Below are 26028 nucleotides of genomic sequence, written 5' to 3'. Positions count from 1 at the left end.
ACCAGCTGGAGCCCGGCACCGCAGCCCCGCCTCCTCGTCACGTGACAGCATCCCCTTCACCCCGCCCGCGCCCCGGATCCGCCCGACTCCCCTCAGCTGGGCGAGCGGCGCGCTGACTGACGGCAGCGACAACCAATGAGAAGGCAGGCATCGCCCTATCCGTTGCGAGGCCTCGGGAGTGGGTGGGTGCCTGGCAAGGGATTGGCTGCCGCCGAGCTCCGTCGCGCTCGCTCTCACCTCAGCTCCACCCTCTTCCCCGGCAGCTTCTGGGCTTAGGTTCTGGGAGGGGGCAGGGGTTGAGAGAAGCGCTGCGTCTGAAGCCCGGCTCCTCCAGCCCACTCCCGTTCTGTCGACACTGTCAGCCGCTTCCCCGCCTCGCAGGGCCCGGGACGGGAGGAGGGGTTGGGGGAAGGGAGGAAAGCCCAGAAAGTCCGGTCCAAGCGGGGGCGGAGCACGTGGGGCAGATTCCCGCGTGGGACGGGCGGGAGCGAGCACGTGGAAGGGAAGGCCGCGTCCGGAGTGGTGAAGCAGGTAAGGCGGCGGGTGTCCCCCCGCACGGCGTGGGTGGCTAAAGTTCGGGAGGTGGGATCCAGACTCTTTTTGTTCGGTCTTTCCTTCCCCCGAGAGTCGCTTCCTGGAGGGGCAGGCCCCCAGCTTCGGAAACCGGAACATCTGACCCTGAGTGCTGACAGGCAGGAAGAGGAGCGGCCGGGGGCGGGCGCGGAGACTTCCGGGTCTTCCTTGGGGAATTGCAGAAACTGACGCGGAAACTGACCCCAAACACACCCGGAAAAGCCCGAGGCTCCGCTGTCTGGGAAGGGGGAGGGGAAGGTCAGCCGGCCCAAGCCCAAGTTCAGAATCAAGCCCAGGCGAGCCAGGTGGCTTGGACCTGCTAGGCTTCGGCTGCCCCGAGGTCATTTTGCTGACCCGTCTCCCCACCATTTCCCCCGAGTTTATTTACTATATTCATACTGCCCTGGGTTGACAGACAAAATAATGGACTTTTTAATACTTCTTTTATGTCCTCCTGCCCTAGCACAGTAACTTACATATATTATACACATATATATGCATATATATATATGCATGTAGATATAAAAGACGCCTAATAAATATTGGATGGATTGTCTTTTTCAAGTTCATTTCAGCAAATATCAGAATTTAAAAAGCGGTTGTCGCAGTTCTAATCCTATGATCCCAAGTCTGTGCAGATTTTTTTTTAAGTCTTGAGATTTTGCTGTGTGAGGGTAGGGGGCAGGCAGCTCAGTGGATAGAGTCAGAAGGACCGGAGTTAAGATCCAACTTCAGACACTTAACTTGTAGTAGCTGGGTGTAGTAGCTACAATTTATACAATAATAAATAAACTTTCCTGAAGTTATATGTAAATAGAATAATATGTAAATAGAATAAACAATAAGAAAACTGTCTCCCTTAAAATCCTGGTTAATTCTTTCAGCAATCAATTATACATTTTTTTATTTTTATTAACTTATTTGATCATGAAATAATTTTTAAAAAGATCTCAGTACCTGCTATATAAGGGGATACAGCATAAATGTTTATTCTTTTTTTTTTGTAAATGTAAATTATAAAGTAAGTCACATGCAGTTTCCTCGGCTGTGCTACAGCTTCCAACTTAATTATGGATATAAGTCTTTTGCTTTGGCAAGGACTTGGGTTATTTCAGTGGGAAAAAACACTTGTAGTTTCCAAGAAATATTAAAGTTTTTTTATGAACTACATAAAATTATTACACAAATAAAGAATTAATAGCTAAGAGGTTTAAGGGATAGAGCACCAGACCTGACATCAAGAAGATTCATCCTCCTGAGTTCAAATCTGGCCCCAGACTAGCTGTTTGACCCTGAACAAGTCAAATTTAAAATTGTTTGCCTCAGTTTCTTTATCGTAAAATGAGCTGGAGAAGGAAATGGTGAACCACTCCAGCATTTTTGTCAAGAAAATCCAAATGAGGTCCCAAAGAGTTGGACATAGCTGAAATGACTAAACAGCAGGCTTAGGAATAATACACTGTATAGTTCAGTATTGTAGACTTAGCGACTTGACTTTAAAAAGAGAGAGTGTGGTACAGTGGGAAGAGCTGCCACTTAGTATTTGTGTAACCTTCAGTAAAACACTTAATATCTCTGGGCTCATTTTCCTTATTAAAATGAGAAGGTTGGACTAAATGACTTCTAATGTCCCTTTCTGCTTTAAATCCATGATCTCTTACAAAAAAAATATGAAGAATGCCCTAAACATTTTGGGTGGACCTTTGGGTAAAGTTATGGAGAAAATGGATAAGAATTATATGCAATGAAAAACACCAGATAGATTTCAATGTTCATAGTTAAAGGAAATTGCCTCAATTAGATATAAATCCATTGAAATATTAGGGTGCCCATTGTAGTGCTTATAGATCGAAGGAACTTTAAATGCCTGTTCTTAAGTGACCAACAATGCACCTTAAAAAAAATAACAACTATTATTTATATACTCTTTACTATCTTCAGAATGCTTCAATGCTTCACATATGTTAATACATGTGTAACATGTAGGGTGGGTTATTGTGATCCTTTTTATTCACGCTTTGCTGCCTACCTTTTGTAATTTCCTTGATCCTTTCCAAAGGTATGGGAGTTCTGGATGGATTTCAGTTGTTCAAGCTATGCTTATCCATCCCCTCTTGGATGATTAACAGTTAATCATTTCCATTATAACAATATTTCCAGTTCTCTAGGTGATGTTGGAGCAGATAAGAGAGCAGAGATCCAAAAATCTTATAGGGATGGATGGAGGAAGATGATAATACATGCATGAGGGTATGCCCTGTACATGATGCCAAGTACTCAGAAGAGTCTTTTGTTCTTTATTCCTTTGAACAGAAATGAAGAAAAGAGGTTCACACAGCAGAGAGAAATATGGGAAAAGCAGTTACCGGCAGAGTAGTGCCTGTTGCTGGAACAGAAGACGTAGTTCTAATGAAAGGCAGGTATAATGATGGGAGTCAGCCTTTGTCCTAGGTTTCTTTTTTTTTTTCAGCCTTGGCTGAAAAACTTTGACTCCTTATTTGCAATTGGTATGTGATTTCTTTTATTTTTAAGCCTGTGACTATTGTCACTTTTGTTTCTAACTTCTTACAGTCACCAGCTGCTTAATAGAATTTTTCCTGCTAGTATTTGTTATTTTACAGCCAAAGGTACAATCTTCTATGAAACTAATTTCCTCCATTCAACAAAAGTCTGAGAAAGACTACAAGATCTTTGCCCTTTGGGCAGAATTATCCTAGAGGGAAAAAATGAATGTCCATGGAATGTAAGAGTTAAATAGCATCACCATACCCAAATACATTCAACTTCTTTATTTCTACTCATTCTACCCAGTGCTCTGTTGAAAAGAAAGATTGGTATTTACCACATCATAGAATAGAAGGGTTTGTAACTGTACTTGATGTCACTACTTTCTTCAGATACATACATGGTCCTCAGAATGTTAGGGTCCTGAGTCAATAAAGAGAGACTTTACTACACCTACTTCTGAAAGATTCCCAAAGGGAACAATCATCATCAATTTCCACCCAATAAATTCTCCTTTCTTGGAATGAATAGATATTTAACAATAGACAATGGTGACAATGGATGTCAAGTATCAATACCACCAAATTATTTGTTTCCAACAATAGTAGGCACATCCATAGGCAGTTAGTATAATAATATAATGTAGCTTCTTCAAATCAATCCCATGGTAAAATTTTAAAAGCATGCCAATGTGTAACACTTGTACAGAAAAATTAGTCATTGTTTATGTAATGGAGTAACCCGGTGTCCTTGGGGGAAAGGCCTTGCCACACAATATTTTCTTTTCTTTTTTTTTTGTTTATTTACTTTATATTATTAAAATAATCTTGTGAGAGTAAACATAAACCCTCCATCCCAGAAAGATGAGAAACCTCAAAAATAGAGAGGAAAAAAAAGTGTACTTCAGTATGTTCATATTCTAACGGCACAGTCTCTGGGATGAGTTGCCTTTATCATAAGTCTACCAGAGAAGTTGTTTCAATATTTTTCCCACAGTTACTATTACTAAATCTATTTCCCTCCACTCTTGGTACCCACTCTCATTTATTCTAGTTTCTCTTTCCTTTCATCCTGTCCCTGTTCAGAAGACTGTTGAATCTGAGTACCCTCTCCCACAGTCTTCCCTCTCTTCTGTCATCTACTCCCCCCCAATCCTCCTTATCCCTTCCCTTTCCCTCTCATTTTACTCTAGGGTAAGATAGATTTCTATACCCTATTAAGTATTATCTCCTCTCTGAGCCATTTCTGATGAGAACGAAGGTTCATTCATTCCCCCTCGTCTTGCCCTGTTCCACTCCATTCAAAAAGCTTTTTCTTGACTCTTATGTGAAATCCCTTAGCCCCTTCCTCCTCTCCTTTCCCTTCCTCCCAGTACTTTCCTTTATCACCCATTGACTCCATCTTATTACTATATTATACCATCATATTCATCTCCTTCCTGTGCATTGTCTATATATGCTCCTTCTAACAGCTCTTATAAATGAGAAAGTTCATTTGAGTTATCAGTATCTTCTTCCCATGCAGGAATACAAACAGTTATCATCATTAAGTTCCTCATAATAAGTCCTTCTTGTCCACCACCTCTATGGTTCACCTGAGTCCTGTACTTGGAGATCAAACTTTCTGTTCAGCTCTGGTTGTTTCAATAGGAAAGCTTGGAAGTCCCCTATTTCATTGAAAGTCCAGCTTTTCCCGTGAAAGAGAATGTTCAGTTTTGCTGGGTAGTTGATTCTTGTCGATAAACCAAAATCTTTTGCCTTCTAGAATATCATATTCCAAGCCCTTAATGTAGATACAGCCAGATCCTATGTAATCCTGACTATAGTGCCATGGTAGTTGAATTGTTTGTTTCTGGCAGTTTGGAGTATTTTCTCTTTGACTTGGGAGTGCTGGAATTTGGCTATAATATTCCTGGAAGTTTTTCTTTTGGAATCTCTTTCAGGAAGTTTCTGGTGAATTCCTTCAATTTCTATTTTACCCCCTGCTTGTAGGATCTCAGAGTAATTTTGCTGTATTATTTCTTGGAAAATGAAGTCTAGGTTCTTTTCCTGCTCATGACTTTAAAGATAGCCCAATAATATTTAAATTATCTCTCCTGAATCTGTTTTTGAGGTCAGTTGTTTTTCCAATGAGATATTTCACATTTTCTTCTAATTTTTTTTGCTATACTTTTATTTCTTCCTGATTTTTTTTTTTTTTTTTAGGGTTTTTTGTGAGGCAAATGGGGTTAAGTGGCTTGCCCAAGGCCACACAGCTAGGTAATTATTAAATGTCTGAGACCAGATTTGAACCCAGGTACTCCTGACCCCAAGGCCGGTGCTTTATCCACTACGCCACCTAGCCACCCCTCTTCATGATTTCTTGCAAAATCATCAACTTCCTTTAGTTCCATTCTGCTTTTGAAGGAGTTATTTTCTTCAGAGAGCTTTTTTATCTCCTTTTCCAGCTGGCCAATTCTGCTTTTCAAGGCATTCTTCTCTTCATTTGCCTTTTGTGTTGCTTTTTTCCATTTGGCCTAAATTGCTTTTTTAACGTATTTTCTTCAGTATTTTTTTGTATTTCTTTCACAAAGCTGCTTATTTGGCTTTCATGATTTGTCTACATTGCTCTCACTTTTCCTCCCAAGTTTTCCTCTACCTCCCTTAATTGCTTTTAAAAAAATTTTTGAGCTCATTCATAGCCTGAGCCCATTTTCTATTTCTCTTGGAGGTTTTGGATACAGAAGCTTCAACTTTGTCATCTTCTGAGTATGTATTTTGGTCCTCCATGGGACCAAAGTTATTTTCTATGGTCAGATTCTTCTTTTTCTGTTGTTTGCTCATTTTCTCAGCCTATGACTGATTTATCACATTTGGGGGTTTTGGGGATAATCCACAAGGATTTTAATTCCCCCAAGGTCTTATGAAAGGCTGACTGCTCTCTTGCCTATCTCTGGTGTGTGGATGACCACAGACCCACCCCTCTGGAGGGGAGGCCCTGGAGCTGTGAAGAGGGTCCCTGCTTGGCTATGGTGGTACGGGGGCCCAGACTGTAGCCTGGATCTGAGTATGGACAAACAACTGAGTCCTGCCCCAGGGAGAGCAGAAAGACCCTCTGCAATCTCCTCTGACCTCCTTAGCATCTGTGGGCTGCACTCTGGAAGTGTTGGGTGGTTTCCCCAATTTCTGCTGCAAGTTCTCAACTCAGGGCTGCTTTGAGGCTGGCACCCCACTCCAAACTCATTCTTGTGCTGCAGAGTTCTCCCACCACCACCCCTTCCCAGTTGTCCTCGGTGATCCCTGGGCCAGGAGGTCTAGAAACTTCCCCCTTTGCCACAGACCCAGGTGCCTGGCCCAGCTGTGCTATGGCTCTTTCCAGACCCTGGTCCCAGTGAAACAGACCTTTCATGTGGAACTTTTGTATCATCCAGTCCTTCTGTGGGTTCTGCCCCTCTAAATTTTGGCTAGAGTCATAATTTGACAGCTACAGGAGTTTTTTTTGGGAACGAGTTTCTAGGAATCCCTGCCTTCACACTGCCATCTTGGCTCCACCCTACCACACAATATTTTCACTTGACTACATGAAGCTTATGTAAGAATATGGCCATAACCAAATTGTATGAGGACATTATGAAAACCTAAAAGGCAATAGACATATTTTGGGGTTGGATATAGATCCTATCTCTTCAGTTGTTTATCACTTGAAAAGAAGATGTATATCCTATCTCTTCTGTTTCTTATCACAGAAAAATCTGGAACTAAAATGTTTTTCCTGTCTAGATTGCCTATATTTGGGGGGGGGGGGGGAACCTTCATTCGCTTGGCTTCATTATCACTAAGGACAGTGGCAGCTTATTAGCATGTTTGGTATTGGTATTGTATTTAACCATGATTCTTTAAAAAGCCCTTTTTTAAATCATCTTATGAACACATAGAATTTTACAGCTGGAAGATTGTCTCTATATATATAGAGAGAGAGACAATATAGCTATATATATTTATCAGATGAAGAATATATATCTTTATTAAAGATATTATATAATAGATATATATAGATATATATACCTATATCTTTATCAGATGAAGAATCTGGGCCACAGGAAGGGGAGGTGACTCCCAGGGAGTCCTAGGTTAGGACTGTCAGTCTTCTGACTCTTTCCATTGCTCTTTTTCCTATACCATGCTGCCTCCTTGCCTTCAGCTTGTCATTTAACAAAGGTCAATTAGAGGGCTCTTTGGATTCAAAGCAGCTTGGAACTCAAAAAACTATGTTTTCCTTCTGACTCTGGCTCTGATGCCCAAAATCTTCATTCCTCAGCCTCAGTTTCCCCATCTATAAAATAGAATGGCCAAGAAAAGCTTGGTAAACCTAGACCAAAGAAGACAAAGACTAGGATTTGTCTGGTGCTGCAATTGCTTGGAATTGCTACTTTTGTGACAAATGAGAACTGCTACAATATTCCTACAACATTTCTTTATTTTAGAGTACTTTGCAACTGGAAAATTTCAAATGACTTCACAAAATGCATTGATGCTTAGAGGTAAAACTGAGAATTACTAGGAAAATACGTATCTTTTAAAAACCAAAGGTTGGGGGTGGCTAGGTGGCGTAGTGGATAAAGCACCAGCCCTGGAGTCAGGAGTACCTGGGTTCAAATCCCCTGTCTCAGACACTTAATAATTACCTAGCTCTGTGGCCTTAGGCAAGCCACTTAACCCTGTTTGCCTTCCAAAAAAAAAAAAAAGGTTCTCAAAAACCTTGCCTGAATATTGTCGATGATGTGCTAGGAGAAAAGTTTTCCATAAGAAAATAGGAAAAATAACCAGGCATATGGGTATGAATGTTAGTGTTGCTATATTTATACTTTAAGCAAAAAGGTATTGGGACACTAGGTAAACTAGTATGACCTTCCAATTTACCATAGTTACTTATGTTTACAGATATGGAGCAGAGACATCTCATGGTGCTCAAAATTGTGACAGCAGTGCTAGAGTTTTTTCATCAGCTTCCAGCTCAAATTCAAGCTCTTCAGTACCAGGTAAGGCAGTTGCTGAATGCCAGTTGTGTCCTCTGTATTAAATCCTTTCCTTCCTGAAAAAAATAATTCAAACAAAAATCATACCTAGTCAACTTGTTTTGGGGTTTGTTTGTTTTTCCAGTTCAGGCTAAAATTGCTTTTTTAACATAGTATTTTCTTCAGTTTTTTTTGTATTTCTTTCACAAAACTGCTGATTTGGTTTTCATGATTTGTCTGCATTGCTCTCATTTCTCCTCCCAAGTTTTCCTCTACCTCCCTTAATAGCTTTTAAAAAAATTTTTGAGCTCATTCATAGCCTGAGCCCATTTTCTATTTCTCCTTCTTTGGATAGAATTTTTGGGGATAAAGTTTGTTTTCTTAGCACTGAAGCAAGAAAGTCCTGATGGGTTTAACCAACTTTCTTCTCTTTCTTTTTTTAAATTTTTTCCTTTTTTCACAGTGAAAATACCCATTCCTATTAAAAAACACTAGAGGGCATAGGAATAAATGGAGTTTTCTTTAAAATAATAAGCCGGGGCAACTAGGTGGCACAGTGGATAGAGCACTGGCCCTGGAGTCAGGAGTACCTGAGTTCAAATCAAAACTGCCTGATACTGGCTAAGAAATAAAGAAATGAATCAGTGGAATAGATTGGGTACAAAAGAAACAGTAGTGAATTACTATAGTAGTCTGCTGTTTGATAAAACCAAAAGCACTAGCTTCTGGAATAAGAATTAACCATTTGACAAAAATCTAGAAAATAGTATGGCAAAAAGCTAGGCATAGACCAATATCTGACACCCTACATGAAAATAAGGTTGAAATGGGTACAGGATTTAGAAAACATAAAGGATGATACCTTAAACAATTAAGAGAACAAAAAATTATCTGCTGAATCTATGGAAAGGGGGAAAGTTTATTACCAAACAAGAGTTAGAGAACATTATAAATTGCAAAATGGATGATTTTGACTTTATAAATTAAAAAGGTTTTGTACAAACAAAACCACTACAAGGGGTGGCTGGGTGGCACAGTGGATAAAGCACGGCCCTAGAGTCAGGAGTACCTGGGTTCAAATCCAGTCTCAAACACTTAATAATTACCTAGCTGTGTGGCCTTGGGCAAGCTACTTAACCCCATTTGCCTTGCAAAAACCTAAAAAAAAACCCAAAAAAACACTGCAACCAAGATTAGAAGAAATGCAGAAATCTGGAAAACAATTTTCATAAGTAGTGTTATACATATATATATATATGTGTGTATGTGTGTATATATATATATATATATATATATATATATGTATATATGGCAATTGGTGGGGTGGTTAGGTGGTGCAGTGGATAAAGCACTGGCCCTGGAGTCAGGACTATCTGAGTTCAAATCTGGCCTCAGGCACTTAATAATTACCTAGCTGTGTGACCTTGGACAAGCCACTTAACCCCATTGCCTTGCAAAAATAAATAAGGCAGTGGGGTTAAGAGTGACTTGCCTAAGGTCACACAGCTAGGCAATTATTATTAAATGTCTGAGGTTGGATTTAGACTCGGGTCCCCCTGACTCCATTGTACCACCTAGCTGCCCCCATAACTATTGTTTTTGATAAAGAACTCTTTTCTAAAATAAAAAGAGAACTGAATCAAATTTATAAGAGAACTGAGGGGTGGCTAGGTGGCATAGTGGATAAAGCACCAGCCCTGGAGTCAGGAGTACCTGGGATCAAATCCGGTCTCAGACACTTTAATAATTACCTAGCTGTATGGCCTTGGGCAAGCCACTTAACCCCGTTGCCTTGCAAAAACCTTAGAAAAAGAGAACTAGATCAAATTTATAAGATTATAAGTCTTTTCCAATTGATAGTCATATTAAAAAATGCTCCAAATCATTATTTTTTCAAGAAATACAAGGTACCACGTCACAAGTATCAGATTGGTTAAGATGACACAAAAGGGAAATGATCAAAGTTGGAGAGGATGTAGGAAAATTGGGACAGCAGTGCAATGTTGGTGGAATTGTAAACTGATTCAGCCATTCTGCAGAGCAATTTGGAACTTTGCCCAAAGAGCAATAAAACTGCATACCCTCTGATCCTGCAATACCACTACTAGGTCTGTATCACAGAGAGATCATTTAAAAAAGGGAAAAGACCCACATATATTTCTAACAACACTTTTTATAGTGGCAGAAAATTGGAAATTGAGGGGGTGCCCATCAATTGAAGATTTGGTTATATATATTTATGGTATATAAATGTTATGGAGTACTATTGTTATGTAAGAAACCATGAGCATCTGGATGTTAGAAAAACCTGGAAAGACTTGCATGAACTGATGCCGAGTGCAGTGAACAGAACTGAGAGATCATTTCTTTCTTTCTCATTTTTTCCCCCTTAGTTCTAATTTCTCTTTCACATCATGACTAATACAGAAATATGTTAAACACAATTGTACATGGACCATTTTTACCAGATTGTTCAATGCCATGAAAAGGAAGTGGTAGAAAAATACAGAACTCATAAATTTGCAAATATATGAATATTGAAAACTACCTTTTCATGTAACTGGGAGAAAAAATAATAAAAATAAACAGTCATCATCAAACATAGATATAGATCACAAGAGAGGATTGTATATGAACCTATGATCCCATTCCACTTCATCTTTATAAGTACATATTAAAATTAACAAGGTATTAACGTTGCCAGTTGCATCAACTTTGAACTTCATTTTGTTTTCTTCTGTATTTAATACTTAAGTGGTGTTTTATAGACTGAAAGTCTAGTCACCAGTATGTAACTTTGTTTCTTTCCATCCTAGAAAATATAAATTGAAACAGCTGAGGAGGAGGGAGGTGGAGGAGGATCTAATATAAGCTCTTTTCTAGGTCAATCATTTTATCTTGTTTAAAATTTAAATTTCATTTCATATGGTAAAAGAACTTCCAGGATTTTACTTTGATCCTGAAAAGAACCGTTATTTCCGCTTACTTCCCGGACATAACAACTGCAACCCCCTCACAAGGGAGATGATCCAGCACAAGGAAAGGGAAAGCAGAAGATTGAAGCTTTTAGAAGAAGAGGATATGCAAAAAAAGGTGGGCTAATATTAGTCAGTAGTACAAAATGGAATATTTTATTCTTGTAATATTTTCCCATAACAAACATACATGTATGCATAGTATACATTCACCAGTTGCTGAAAAATTACTTACTCGAATGCCTTTTCACTTAACAATTGACTTTCAGTATGGGGTTACTTCTCCAGGAAATGCCTCCTTTTTTTATCTTTCTCTCTTTTATTTAACTGTTTAAAACTTTATTTATTTTGTATTTTTACAATTTTTCTCCTAATCTCTCTTCCCTCCCCCCACCACCCACAGAAGGCAATCTGTTAGTCTTTACATTGTTTCCATGCTATACATTGATCTCAGTTGAATATGATGAGAGAGAAATCATATCCTTAAGGAAAAAAATAAAGTAAGAGATAGCAAAATGCTATAATAAGATTATGGTTGTTTTTTTTAATTAAAGGTAATAGTCTTTGATCTTTGTTCAAATTCCACAATTCTTTACCTGAATACATAGGTATTCTCCATTGAAGATACCCCAAAATTGTGATGCCTCGATAGAGGAGAAAAGACAAGAAATTTCCTGAATGTCTCTTTGTAAAGTTTAAGCTATAATCTGTTATTTGGCCTACAAAGTTCTGTGTTTTGGGAGAAAACCAGTGTTAACCCCTTACCCTGTGTAGCTGTATTGACCTTTAGGTAAATGATTAAACCTTTTCAGGGTTTTAATTTCTTTGTATATAAAATGAGGAGGTTATACTAAACATCCTCTAAAGCCTGAGCCCTTACTTAAGAATTTATTGTAATGAGCTTTGAGAAACTAATTTCTTAGTAAGGATGAAAGTTTTCTTACACCCTGTGCTCAATAAAATTTTATCAAATTCTTTCTCTCCCGTCTCCCTCTTCCACTCCCACTCCTTTTCTTTCTCCTTAGAAAACAACCAGAATTGGATTGAATCCATTACCTTTGTTGAACAAGAGACAGTTGGGTTTGCTCTACTCTACCAATTATTGCCGGTAAGACATAACTCTTTGGGATGTTTCTTCTGTTTCCCTTAATGAAGGTTAGACCTCATGATCTCTTAAGTTCTTTGCAATTCTGATTCTTTCAATATCATTGCTTTAAAACAACCTTTCCAAGTTATATGCCTTCATTGCATAAGTCAGTCCCAAGGAAGGTATTTCTTTCCTTGAGAGTAGAGAGTATTTCTGCCTGAGGGGAAAGGAAAAAGGAGAGAATACAAAGAAATTAAACATGGACAAAAACAGAAATTTTTATTTTGGGTGGCCAGTCCACTTGTTACTGTTAAATAATTTTAACTGACAAATCATTCAGATTTTAGTGAATGTGACAGGTCCTAGAACTTCATTACTATGACCTTTTTCTTCCCCTTTCTAATTTTCTTCTTTTTTAGTTTTTACTATTAAAAATTTATCTTTATAAAAGTACTACACTAAAAAGATACTCTAGAATAAGAATATTATCTGTATCCATTTTATCTTTCTGCATGAGATTGAGGAAGTTTGAGATGCTTTATAAGTGAATCAGTCCCTCCACTTCTGACTGAATTTCACAAAAATTTCAGTATAGTTTTAAACTAAGCTTAAAAGTTTGGGGGATTTTTTTGTGCAAAGTATTCCAAGGCACTGGGGAGACAAAGATGTCCTAATCACATCAATCCTCCCCCCCAAAAAAATGCTTACAGTGTAATACCTAGGGATGTGTATAGTTGCTCAAATCACAATAGGAAAAAATGTGATACTTAGCATACATCTAAATACAGATTGGGAGGGCGGTGTGCTATGAGAAAGTTGTTGAGATGGCAATTCCTTTCTTTGAAAAAGTGAGAGCTAATCTCTTGAACCAAGGTAAGCTGTTTTAAATGCTAAAATTCCAATTGGAATTGTGTAAATAAAAATGTTGTATAATAAGTCCTTAGCTTATTAACTTCTGATGGTACAAGGAGAAAATTTTCTATCCCAAATATTAGAGTTCTGCTCTTCATTGCAAAAATTAGTTTGTGTGGGACAAATGCCATTTAAATAAATTTCGGAGATCTCTCAAGGTATAAAGAGAAAGTTTTATTCGTTTCTCTTTTACAGAGATTGAGGCAAAAGCAAAAGACCCAAGAATCACACTTATCCTAATGTGATCCCCTTCACCCCCCCACCCTCATTAATGAGGTATGTGGTCTTCACAATCTAGATGAGTAAATTAATCTTAAGGAAAAGAGCACATAATTCAAAGTGAAACCAGAATATCCCTTCAGCCCCAGGAATTGAATGGACATCTGGACTTCAACAGATAAGATGGGGTCAGTTGACTCTTCAACAATATCCCAGAAGTTGCTTTGTCAAGGGAGGAGGGGCACATAGTTCAACTATTTTCTAATCTATAATATTCTACTGAAGAAATCTTAGACTTTATCCCACTCAAGTTTATTATCCTGGAACCAGTGCACAGGTAAAAAATAGCCAGCTGTGGTATGACAGAAGACTGAATTGAGAACTAAAGGAAACTAGTCTTAGTCCCTGCCCCAAAACTTTGTCCTAGGTGCTCTTCTCTCCATTCTCTCTTGGTGACCTCATCACACACACATATGGGTCCAGTCATAATGTCTATGTAGATGAGCCCCAGTTCTATATATCCAGCCCTGGTAGGCATCTCAAACTCAACATGTTTAAAATAGAGCTCATCTTTCCCCAAACCCTCATTTCCAAACCTCCTATACCTGTCAAGGGTACTTATGTCCTTCTGACACTTTGGTGTCATCTGCAGCTCCTCACTTGCACAAACCTCTCTCCCCCAACCCCCACTCCATTGTCAAATCACTTGCCAAATCTCCCACACCTTGTCTCACACATAAATAATCCTCATTCAGGCCCTCTCCTTTCACCTGCAAAATTCCAATGGCACCAGTAGTCTGCTTGCCTCAGGCCTCTCCTTACTCAGGTCCATCCACCATCTGGCTGCCACAGTCTTCTTCCTAAATCAAAGGTCTGATAATATCATTTCCCTTCTCAATAAATTCCAGTGACTCCTTTTTACTTCTCTGTCTTTTAAAGTCCTTATTTCCTCCTCCTTTTTCCAACCTGCTCTCCATATTGTCTTACACATTACCTTATCGAGTCACACTATCCTGTACTTCATTCTGTTTCTTTTTGCCCTCACTTTTCTTTGAGTACCCCCTTCTTGGTGTTTTCAGGTCTCAGTTGCAGCACATCCTTAGCCTCTGTGACCTTTATTGAGTTTGTTTTGCCATACTAGCTGTCAGTTTCTGAGCTACCCACCTGCTCCTGCTCTAGCCCCCTTTCTCTTGCAGAACAACTATTCCTCCATTAAAGCCCAGTTAAGCCATTGTTTCCATTACACAATGGAAAGACTACACAGCCTTCCTGTATCTCCCTTGATTTGCATTGGTTCATCCTGCTCAGCCTACAGGTAACACTGTCTGCCCTACAGCTATTTTCCTGCTACTTGCAGTTGTTTTTGTGTTTTATCCTTCTACTAGGAGGTTTTCCATAAGAGGAGATTCCTTTAAAGAGGTAAGAAAAGACACCACTTAAGAAAATCAGCTTTTCCTTCTCCAGCTTCATAATTCAGATTTCCCAATCTTCTGAATAATAAAGGGCTCTGAGCAGTCTCCAGGGAGTAGTAAAGGGTAATTTTGGTGTGTAAAATCTGTTTACTGTAGTTCTAAAACAGATAAGTACATGCTTGGACTAAGAAAATCACCCAATCCCAGAGATCAGAGTAGGAGCTTTTTACTTGAATGGGGAAGGGTATCTTCAAGATTTAGATTGAGATTTGTAGAAGGTACTCCTGGGATTAGGATTCAGAACTTCTTGGCATCCAAATTCCCTTTATTACATTCAATCTTTTGCCAATTCTATCTCCCCAGTGCCTAAGTCTAATGCTGTATAAAAGGAAGTTGCTTAAGTATCTGTTGAATTAAAATGATTAGAGCCCAGGTATTCTTGCCCTCGAAGCTTTTCTTGAAGAACAAAGGAACAAATAATAAAGATTTTTCTCATGCTGTACTTACTCTTTCCCACATCCTGAATTTTCTTCACTGCTTAGTCATCACTCTCCCTTCCCTGTTTGCCCCCAACAGACTAGTTCATGAGTTACGTGTACACTGCATGCAGAGAAAGAAGGTGGAAATTCAGAACCCTGATTCTTCTGTTGTTGGAACTGATCACTTTAAACTCATAGTGGTGAGTTGGAGATGTTTAAGGAAAAGAATTCATTATAACAGGACACGGCATAGGTCAGCCTTTGTTTTTTGTGATTGGGTAGCAAGAATTTCTTGGGGTGGACTATGTTACATTTAATATATTGTTTTTTAATTTTGGCTTCAAACTGCCACAGAAATGGCAATTTTACTATTATTATTTTAAACACTCACTGTATGTTAAAATGGCAGGTGTTATCCTGGCAGGGTAGATGTACTGTGACCATGAACCCATTCCTCCCTTCTGCTCCATCAGTTTGCATTAGGGCCCCTGCATGCCTAAAGATCAGCTAAGCATAATATATTTTTTTTTCTTTGAGGTGTTCTGTCCCTCAATTGGATGATGAATTATATACCTGTTCCAAGATAAAGCTGGCCAAATTGGAAACTTTGTGTGCATTAGGAACCAAGAGATTCAGGAAATATAACTTGCATGATCTGTGTACACAAAAGACATTCATTTTTCTGAAGCATATCCCTATTTCATTTGCCTTCTAGAAAGAATGTTTCTCCCTTTGATAACTTCATTGGAGATGATGTCTCTAGGGAAACTGGTGTCAGGAGAGGGCTAAAACTTTTAAAAGGCTGCAAAAGTAATGTCATTAATTTTATAGGGAATAAGAGACATGAATGAATCTCATTCCTGCAACCCAAGGATTTAAGCTAAAATCCAGGATACCTCTGACATTTTTCAATTAATTCAGATCAAGCATAATAGAGAAAAGTTATTTCCGCTGCTTAGCTCCCTTGAATTAGTTGCCTCAGGGGGCAGCTAGGTGGCTCAGTGGATAGAGCACCGGCCCTGGAGTCAGGAGTACCTGAGTTCAAATCTGGCCTCAGACACTTAATAATTATCTAGCTGTGTGGCCTTGGGCAAGCCACTTTACCCCATTGCCTTGTAAAAGCCTTAAAAAAAAAAAATTAGTTGCCTCAGAATATGCAGTCCTGTGGGCAAAGTTTTAGTTGAAGGGTTCCTCAGTGACTTGTCATCATAAATGCTAGTAATTCTATAGAACTTGCCTTCCTTTAAACTCAGGGACAAATGAGATTTATGCATAGCTATTTGTCACCCTTCCAAGCACTAATAGTTATTCTTCCCAAGGCAGATTTCATACAGAAATTGAAGCAGTCTCCCCAGTTTCTAGACAAGTTCTGATTCAAGCACTGGCCTCAGTTTCCCTGGGAGCATTACCTCCTTTTTGTGATACTGTTCCATTCTAAGTTGTCAGCATGGCTGCATCTGGGTCTGAGGGGACAGACCTAGTAATTGCCACTCTTAGGGTTAACTGACAGTATCCCTGCTGGAAAAAGTAAAGGGGCAGTTGACCAGAGAGAATTGTCCGGGCACGACCTTCCCAGCTGATCCTGACTCATACTTCAGAGTAGCATGTAATTTGCTTTGGCAGGCTGACACTGCCCGGGAGAGGGTATTCACAGTTAATGACGTGGAGCATGGAGGCTGCAAATATGGCATCATCAACCTTAGCGGTTTAGGAACCAATGCTCTCACTGTGGAGATGTATGACAACCTCTATTTTACCAACCGCAAGGTAGGTCATTAAAGTCTCCATCACCAGCCGTACCCCCTTTCTTTTTCCTTCTTTCCTCTAATAATTCCATATCCCAATTTAGATTTAAATGAGTGGTTCCTGATAGTTGGAAGGACCAAAGAGAAGTTGAGATATAAAGATGGTGGAAGAGACCAAGGGAAGGTATAGGATTCATTTGTCTAATTTTTTGTTCCAAGTGATCCTGAGATCCTGACTAACTGCTTTGTGGACAAATGGTCTCAACAGTGGGTGACTTGAGAGAAAATAATCACTTTCTCCAATGGATGTAAGGTGGTCTTTCCCAAATTGGGTTTAAGAGTCATAGAGGGTGAAGGGCAGAGGAGAAGCAAGTTATTCAAGGTGTCTCAGAGTTGAAGAACTGTGAGGATGGGAGAAGAGATGAATTCTTTGCAATAAAATGATGAAACCTCCCTTTTCATGTTCTCTCTGTAAGACTAAGGTAAAAAGTAGAGCTTCATACCTTCCAACTATGTCTCCCTGAGAAAGCATCAGTAAAACTAGATGACTACACACACACAGAGTTCCCAGCCCCCTCTGTTGGTAGCATATAGGATAAATGAAGATTGGGAATTATCTGAAGTGTAAACTGTATTGTCTCCCTGTAGTTTATCTGTCCTGGAGATTCTTTTTATTTTTTTTCTTTCTTCCCTTGTTAATCTAGTGTAGTAAAATGACAGCAAAAGCATCTGATGGTGATTTTTGTTTTCCCCATTCAAAACTCAAGAATTATATATAACTCCAAAGCTATCCTGATCTTTTCCCTCTAAGTTTTAAGAGAAAGTGTACTAGAGAGATCACGTACTTTACTGATACTTACTGGGGAGAGAAGCCAAATGATTTTAATCTCTAGACCCCATGGCCATCAATCTAGCACTGAGCTCACATGTAAAAGCAAAAGGTGGGCTCAACAACCTTATTCAGGACTAAGTATTGGAATTGTTACATTCTTCTCTTTCAACAACCATAAAAGCTGCCTGGAGCTTGAGAAGTCACCTCTGACTGATAAGATGAGGGCCTTTCCCTTATTATAAAGCCACATGGACTTTAGTCAGCTCAAAGGAAGAAGACAACCAAAACATGTTCCTTTTTCTAAGATTTTAGGTAATATACCTTTACCATAAGTTAGAAAATAGGTCATAACTGATTATTCCTTCTTGCGGTGTGCTTCCTTACCAGGTCAATTCAGTATGCTGGGCCTCTCTGACTCATCCAGATTCCCACATTTTGTATCCTTCAACAAATGAAGGAGTTTAGGTTGGCAGACTGTCCTTTGTCACAAACACAGAGCATCTATAAGGGTGTTGGTGCCTAAATAAGAGACAGAATGGAGGAGCTTAAGCCACTGCAGACATCTCACGTCTTAGAAGAAAAGGGTGCATCTCAAGAGTAAGAGAATTCTCATGAACGAACAAGCAAGCTTACTTAGGTATTTCTCCCCAAGAACATTTTGTACCCTGAGAAAATGAATACTGATATCCAAGAAAGCTTTTGTTTAAAATTAAAAAGAGTGCTGCTAAAAAAGTATTAAAGTTGGCAAAAAAGAAACACATAATTAACGATGAAAATGACAAAGGGGGCTAATCTTGCCATGGAAACTTTATTCTTCATAGAGTGGTATCAGATCACACTCATTCTACATGATATTCAACTTCCTTTAAGACAACTCCCGGGGCGGCTAGGTGGTCCAGTGGATAGAGCACTGGCCTTGGAGTCAGGAGTATCTGAGTTCAAATCCGGCCTCAGGCACTTAATAATTACCTAGCTGTATGGCCTTGGGCAAGCCACTTAACCCCACTGCCTTGAAAAATCTAAACGAAAAAAAAAAGACAACTCCCTATAATCTTTTTTCTTCCACAGCTTTTATACCTTTTCCCTTTGCTCCCACCCCCAGGGGGTTTCAACAAAAGAGATATCTTTTTAGGTAAGGTTCAAGGCAATTGCCCTCCTTCACAGTTAGGGGAACTGACCCAGAAAGTGAAAGGTAATCATATCAGGCAAAGTTAGGAACAACAGTGGATTTCAGATTAAGGCTTCATATAAAGGCAAAAACTTGCCAGCAGAGTGTCCCCCCAGTGAATTTCCTTGGGAGATCATTGTTTTCTTCTCCTTCATGTCTGTATGGCTTCTTAGACAACTATTTGTAGATGATGGGAAGGAGAGACTTGTCTTATTCCAGTACATGTTGGACTGAGGTAACTACTAAAGTGTACTATTCATGGGCAACTAGGTGATGAAGTGGCTAGAGCCTTGGGCCTAGGAAGACCTGAGTTCAAAAGTGGCTTCAGACATTTATTTGACCCTGTTTGCTTCAGTTCCTGGAGAAGGAAAAGGCAAACTATTCCAGTAATTTTGCCAAGTAAACCCCAAAAGAGGTCCTGGAAAGTCAACACAATTGAAATGAACAAGTGAAAAGTTAAATTCACATTCTCTGCTCATGTGATTTTTGACTAGTAGTTTTTGGTAGTAGGAAGAAACTCTTCACTACAATGAACACCTTTTTCTTTTTTTTTTTTTTTGCAAGGCATTGGGGTAAGTGGCTTGCCCAAGGCCACATAGCTAGGTAGTTATTAAGTGTCTGAGGCCGGATTTGAACTCAGGTACTCCTGACTCCAGGGCCGGTGCTCTATCCACTGCACCACCTGGCTTAATCCAAGTAGTACTTTCCTGTTTATACAGTGGAGCAGCATTATTTTGAAGTGACTCATTCCGTGTGTTTCTAAAATGGAGGAAGCAATGGAACTTTTGCAGAGGATACAACGAAGTACTTAGAACCTTTTTTTAAATGCTGCTCTCCGTGAACAGGACTAGTATTTGTTATGGATTATATACTGTAGTTATGTTTCAGAGAACAAAGTTTTATCCATGGCATGTCCAAAATCATTCAAGTCAGGTCTTTTACTATATTTATGTAGCATATTATTGCATTTTTATAATTCAGTTCTTGCCTTAGAATTACTATAGAATTTAGAAAAATTCAATCATAATTTTTTTTTCAGGTTTTTGCAAGGCAAGTGGGGTTAAGTGGCTTGCCCAAGGCCACACAGCTAGGCAATTATTAAGTGTCTGAGACCAGATTTGAACCCAGGTACTCCTGACTCCAAGGCCAGTGCTTTATCCACTATGCCACCTAGCCGCCCCTTATAATCCTCCTTTAAATTAAAAAAATAAATCCCTAATGTATTCTTTTATGCAAACTCTATGTAGAAGGGCTTTCTTTAAAACAAGACCCATTTTTATGCAAGTATGCTACTCTATTGTGAAATTTACCCATTCTTGTGAAAAATATTTATATGGAAATCATAAACAAAAGGGAAAAAATGAACTTCATTTTAAGATGCTTTCTGTTTTATGAAAATGACTTATGATCTATATTAGGCTTTAATAGGATCAAAAATACTAATGCTGATATCCCTTCCCATCCAGCCATGATGGTTAGTATCCTCTGGTAGTGGTTTCAGGTATACCTTCTATTTCTACAGAATGTCTTATAAAGTTATATCCTTTGTCAATAAAAATATCATCCATTTTTGGCCCTTTTAAATAGTACTCATGGTTTTGTATTTAGCAGTCTAATCTTGAACCTCAACACACTTGTGAGCCCAGCTAATTGCAATTACTCTGCTATATGGAGGATATTAAGTCTACAGTCTTTAGCCTCCTGAAAATCATACTCTAACCAAGTTATCTGTTCTAAATTGTAAGCTACATGAAACAGGATAGGTAAAGATTTTCTTCTACTTATTCTCCAAACACTAGGCATGATTTATATATAATTTACATGACCCAGCTACAAGATATTCATTTGCTTATTTTATCTCAGTCTTTGAAATAAGTACCTAATGGGTTTTGACCTCATAAAACTTACTATCTAAGGCAATATGGTCTAATTTTCATATAGCCAGATATACCCAGCTATAATAGATCAGTTCAGTATTCATCATTTTTTTTAAGGTTTTTGCAAGGCAAATGAGGTTAAGTGGCTTGCCCAAGGCCACACAGTTAGGTAATCATTAAGTGTCTGAGACTGGATTTGAACTCAGGTACTCCTGACTCCAGGGCCGGTGCTCTATCCACTGTACCACCTAGCCACCCCCGGTATTCATCATTTTGAAAAATCTTGCCTTAAATTTTTTTATTGATAACATTGCTGATCTTAAAGTATATAACCATGAGGGAGATTTAAAAAAAGAAAAAAGAAAAATGGCAGTTGCCAGGGTATACTACTGTCCTTCAAGAGAAATACCCAATTATTTAGGTGAAGATTCCTTAGTCCATCATACTTGGTGGCATTAATTTAATTATTCAAGCACATATTCCTAAGGCCCAGAAGAAATCAAGGTAGAGTTACCAACCTATATGAAACATTTAATTTTCTTGTATCCTTGGGTCTTAATACTAATCTGTTGGCTGGTGATTTTGGGTATAGTTGGCTAACAGTAAACAAGTATGATTTCAGAGGACTCGTGATAAAACAGACTTTCTTCCTTCCTCTTAGGACAGGTAATAACTTAGTGCATATTGAGACATAGTCCTGATTTGGACATAGTCAATGTAGGAGTTTATTTTGCTTGCTTTGTGTTTGCAGAGGGAATTTTTTCTCTCTATTGCGGGAATTGAGGAGAGGTGGATGAAAGAGAAGGCAAATCTTCATTTTTAAAAAAGAGAATTTAGGGCGGCTAGGTGGCTCATTGGATAAAGCACCGGCCCTGGAGTCAGGAGTATCCAGGTTCAAATCCGGTCTCAGACACTTAATAATTACCTAGCTGTGGGTAAGTCACTTAACCCCATTTGCCTTGCAAAAACCTAAAAAAATAAAATAAAAAAGAATTTTAAAAAATGGGGGACTGCAAACAGTACTTTTATCTGTTCAGTTGTGTCTTGGTGACATTTTTTATGGTTTTCTTGACAAAGATGCTGGAATAGTTTGCCATTTCTTTCTCCATCTGACTTTATGGTTGATAAAACAGGCAAATAGGTTAAGTGACTTACCCAGCGTCATCCAGCTAGTAAGTGTCTAAGGCCATATTTGAATTTAGGAAGATGAATGTTCTTGCCCCTCTCAGGCCCAGTGCTCTGTCCACTGCACCAACTAGTTGTCCCTCCAGGAAAAGGGATAAATATGTTCTTGATTTCTCAGCTCTAGATGGTTTTGTGAAAAGTTTGTAGGTTCAGACGCTTCATGGTTCTGTTTAAAAGAATACATTCATCCCACTCTTTCCCAGAAGAGATTCCTTCTTCCTCCTGTTATCCTTAATGTCATTTTCAGACTCTGTCTCATGGGCATCGCAGAGACACCAGGCTGTGCCAGTTTACTTCCTGCCTCCTTGTTCAGCAACACCAGGCCAGGTACAGTAATCATTTGTTTTATGTGGGTTCATATTTTAGTAGAAGAACAGTGGAAAAAAATAGAATCATAGGATTAGAGCTCATTTAGTCGGCCTACAGATTAAGGGATTTGTCCCAACTCTTGGAGCCAGCAGAACCAAGATTCACATCCAAGTCCTTTAGCTTCAAATCCACTGCTTTCCACTGTACCATAACAATGTTTGTCCTTCATTTTCAAAGAAGACCATGACATTAAGGAAGTGATGCCTTAACAAGCACATGAATTGGATTTGAGTGAGGGGGTCCTGTGCTAAAACACCAGCCTCACATTCTCCTGCAGAGCCATCTGCATCCAGTGGCCAGATATGAATCAGGATGCCTGGAGATGGGCCTTGATGGGAGGTTATCAGGGTTAAATTATTTGCCCAAAGACACATAGCTAGTAAGAGGCAAGTGTCTGAGATCAGATTCGACCTCCCATCCTCCTGATTCCATGGCAGGTATTCTATCCAGTGCACACCACCTAGATGCCCTTCCACTGTACCATATTTTCCCACAGGAAATCTCGATTGTAATTCTGAGTATGCAGCCCAATATGTATGCCTTCGATGTCTCTCAGCCCTGATTTCCATCTGTCCTTCACGTAGCAGGTACTCAATATTTGTAGAATTGAATTGCCCTTCCTCATCTGTAAAATTAAAAGTTGGACCAGTTAATCTTTGAGGTCCTTTCTTATACTTTAAAAATACTAAAGTTTAGGCTTTGGTTTATTCTTTGATCAGTAATCCCGTTCACATGAGACCAACAAAGTGTCAACTTTTTCCTTGTGATTTACCCAAAGTTTGTGTCCAATAAAAGTTTAAGAGCAGGGCGGCTAGGTGGCACAGTGGACAGAGACCAGTCTTCGAGTCAGGAGTATCTGGGTTCAAATCTGACCTCAGACACTTAATAAGTACCTAGCCATGTGGCCTTGGGCAAGCCACTTAACCCCCATTGCCTTGAAAAATAAAAAAAAAAGGTTTAAAAGCAAAATCCTAGAGCTTAAGGCCTAGTTTAGTTTACTAAGCTGATGAATATTATGGTTATTTCCACATACATTAATGCTAAAGAGAGGATTTGCTAAACTGGTCCCAAAACCAGTCCTAACAGGCTTAAAATGTTTTGAGTAAATCCTTTCTCCTAAATTTATAAGAACTTCAGATTCCCAAGCAAAGGTGATCTTAATTAGTCCATACAAGGAAAAAAGAAAAAAGAAGGCAGGGAGTACAGGCTGCTTTTTTGAAAGCCTGAAAGATCTAGGAAGCCATCAGGGTAAATTGTTTGTAGGAACAAGGTAGGACAATAGATGGAGCACCAAGCCTAGAATCAGGAAGACTTGAATGCAAATGTGAGTTCAGACACTTAATAATTGTATGACCTTGGGCAAGTCAGCTAATCTGTTTATTTCAGTTTCTCATCTTAAAATGGTACCTACCTCCCAAGAGGATAAATAAGACATTATCTGTAAAGACTCTTCACATATGACTGGCATATATGAAGTGCTTTATAAGTGTTATTGTTAATTAAGTGTTAATTGAATATTATTTAATTTGTTTTTCCAAACATCCTGTGGATTGAAGCTTAGGAAACTGAGGATAAGACTCTGCATTCAGAAAAATTAGCATGGACTCCTCTCATATGTGACTATTTGCAGGTTACTCAAGACCTAGATGCAGAAAGGTTCTATTCCTAGCCACAGGAAAACCTGGCACAATGTATGGATAGCAGTTGCTAGTCTCTGAAGTTTCCTAAATATGTGGGAAAGACATAGACACTGCAGTGGAAATATGGGATTCTATTAGCATGCTGTTTCATGTCTACTTACCTAAAAAAAAACTTAACAAATTATTTTCCTTTTTTTTTAACTTTTTAAATTCAGCAGGAGACCAGCCTGGCATGCTTTGTAGTTTTAAGATCTCTACTGCCTGGTCTTGTGCATGGTGCCTGAATCCCCAAGCTAATAATTGCTTCAGTACAGGTGAGCTATGAACTGCTCCTTAGAACCCTCAGTTAAGGAAATGATTTAGTAGATAGCTGGATCTCTCCCTGTTCTGAACTTTCACCAGCATAGACTTGTGGCAGGGTCCCAATGATCATTTTTGTGTCCCTTAGGCTTGTCCAGAAGGGTCCTTGTAACCAATGCAGTGACTGGTCATCGGCAAACATTTGGGACCAACAGTGATGTGCTAACACAACAGTTTGCCACCCAGGTTGGTTGAGGTTAAAAAATTCCAATCAAGTGCAAATTGCAATATGTTTTTTCTTCTCTTTAATTTTTGGGGGAAAGATTGACTATTCATATTTATAATGTGTTTTGTTTTTCTTCTCAATGGATAGAAGAAGGGGTGAGAGAATTTAGAAATAAAAATTAAAGGAAAGAAAAGGTGTAATCAAGAGACCAGGTAGTAATTAACTAAAAGCCAGGAAAGATGATTATATCCTCTACCAAAACTCCCTATTTTATAAGGAATTCTAAAATAACTCAAGTTTTTGTAAATTAACTTTGCAAAAGATATCCTAATAATCACATCTGGCTTACTGATATAATACCATTTGGTTGTATGGCTTTCAGCGAATTCTTCTTTTTGGTTAAACTGAGTAGATACATAGATTATCTAGCAGCACAAATAATTGGAAAAACTTATAAATAAGTAACATCAGTAAATAACATGTACATTTTAAACTTAGAAGTCATCATTAATTATTTTAACTATTTCTGATCTGAATATAAGAAAATGGTATAATTACTATACAGTGGAAATACTAAGATTCATCACTGCTTTGAGTGCAATAAGAAAAGTATCTTAACATCATTTCCTCATCCGCCACCTAGGTTCCTGTGATATAACTTAGAACTACTCTCCTGTCTAATTTCATACCCATTGCCCCATCCTTAGGTGTTCCTCCTTTTCCCCACTCCCCAAGCTTGTACCTAAGACTTTGATAGATTAAAGGATCTGTTACAGATAGCAGCATCGAAGCTGGCAGTAGCCAACTGTTCTAAAGTAAGATGAAAGGCCATGAAGTATGTGGGGCCAGCTCTGGTTGGTGAAAGTTGCTCTCTTCCTTATAAGGATATGTATAGAATTTCATGTATGTGGAGACACATTGAAGTGACTTGTAGTTGTAATTAGTGCCCATCTTTTTGAGAGCCTAATTAGTCAATCAAAAATTTTGTGCAAATGTGCAGGCAGGTGCGCATGTGCACACACACACACACACACACACACACACACACACACACACACAAACACATTTTGCCCTGGATTTGCAAATGGAGAATGTGACTTGTTTACTAGCAAGCGGTACATGTTACACACATTCCATTCCCTCTCTGTAGACCCCTCTATTGTTCAATGGCTGCCGTTCTGGGGAGGTCTTTGCTATCGATCTACGTCACCGAAGTCGAAAAGGCCAGGGCTGGAAAGCTGCCCGCTTATTCCATGACTCAGCTGTGACATCTGTTCATGTCCTACAAGATGAGCAGCACCTGATGGCAGCAGATATGGCTGGGAAGGTACAAAAGCAAAGCTGACTTTTCTCAACCCTCTGCTGGATGATTATGAGATGCTGAGGGATCCAAGTAGAGGAGCTTTACTAGAAGCACCCTGCTTCCAAGACAATAGTTGGATAATACCTGACACTGAATCCAGAATTCAGTGATTTCCCCAGGGTCAGACAATAGTCTGAGGCCCACAGACCACAGGCACAGTGGGCAGCC

The 26028-nt window shown here is 39.1% G+C and overlaps 1 protein-coding gene across 3 annotated transcripts in view; it reads left to right on the top strand.

The window, feature by feature from the left end:
* Positions 1-247: 247 nt before the first annotated feature.
* The window catches only part of DCAF4 (DDB1 and CUL4 associated factor 4), a 28917-nt gene continuing 3136 nt past the window's right edge, over positions 248-26028 (top strand). The window contains exons 1-12 of one of the 3 annotated variants that reach the window (XM_074235791.1): positions 248-531; positions 2887-2989; positions 7998-8095; positions 11007-11164; positions 12072-12154; positions 15253-15355; positions 16779-16922; positions 18120-18169; positions 22210-22289; positions 24190-24285; positions 24420-24517; positions 25648-25824. In XM_074235791.1, the coding sequence (XP_074091892.1) occupies positions 2889-2989; positions 7998-8095; positions 11007-11164; positions 12072-12154; positions 15253-15355; positions 16779-16922; positions 18120-18169; positions 22210-22289; positions 24190-24285; positions 24420-24517; positions 25648-25824 (1188 nt within the window). In that variant the 5' untranslated portion in view covers positions 248-531; positions 2887-2888. Of the gene's footprint in view, positions 532-2886; positions 2994-7997; positions 8096-11006; positions 11165-12071; positions 12155-15252; positions 15356-16778; positions 16923-18119; positions 18170-22209; positions 22290-24186; positions 24286-24419; positions 24518-25647; positions 25825-26028 lie in introns of all 3 variants that reach the window. The other 2 variants (XM_074235792.1, XM_074235790.1) reach the window with 2 other exon arrangements.

This window comes from Macrotis lagotis, chromosome 4 (genome assembly GCF_037893015.1).
Source record: "Macrotis lagotis isolate mMagLag1 chromosome 4, bilby.v1.9.chrom.fasta, whole genome shotgun sequence".
NCBI classification, from domain to species: Eukaryota; Metazoa; Chordata; class Mammalia; order Peramelemorphia; family Peramelidae; genus Macrotis; species Macrotis lagotis.
Note: the sequence above shows the minus strand (reverse complement) of the source record. Positions and strands in the feature narration are given on the sequence as shown.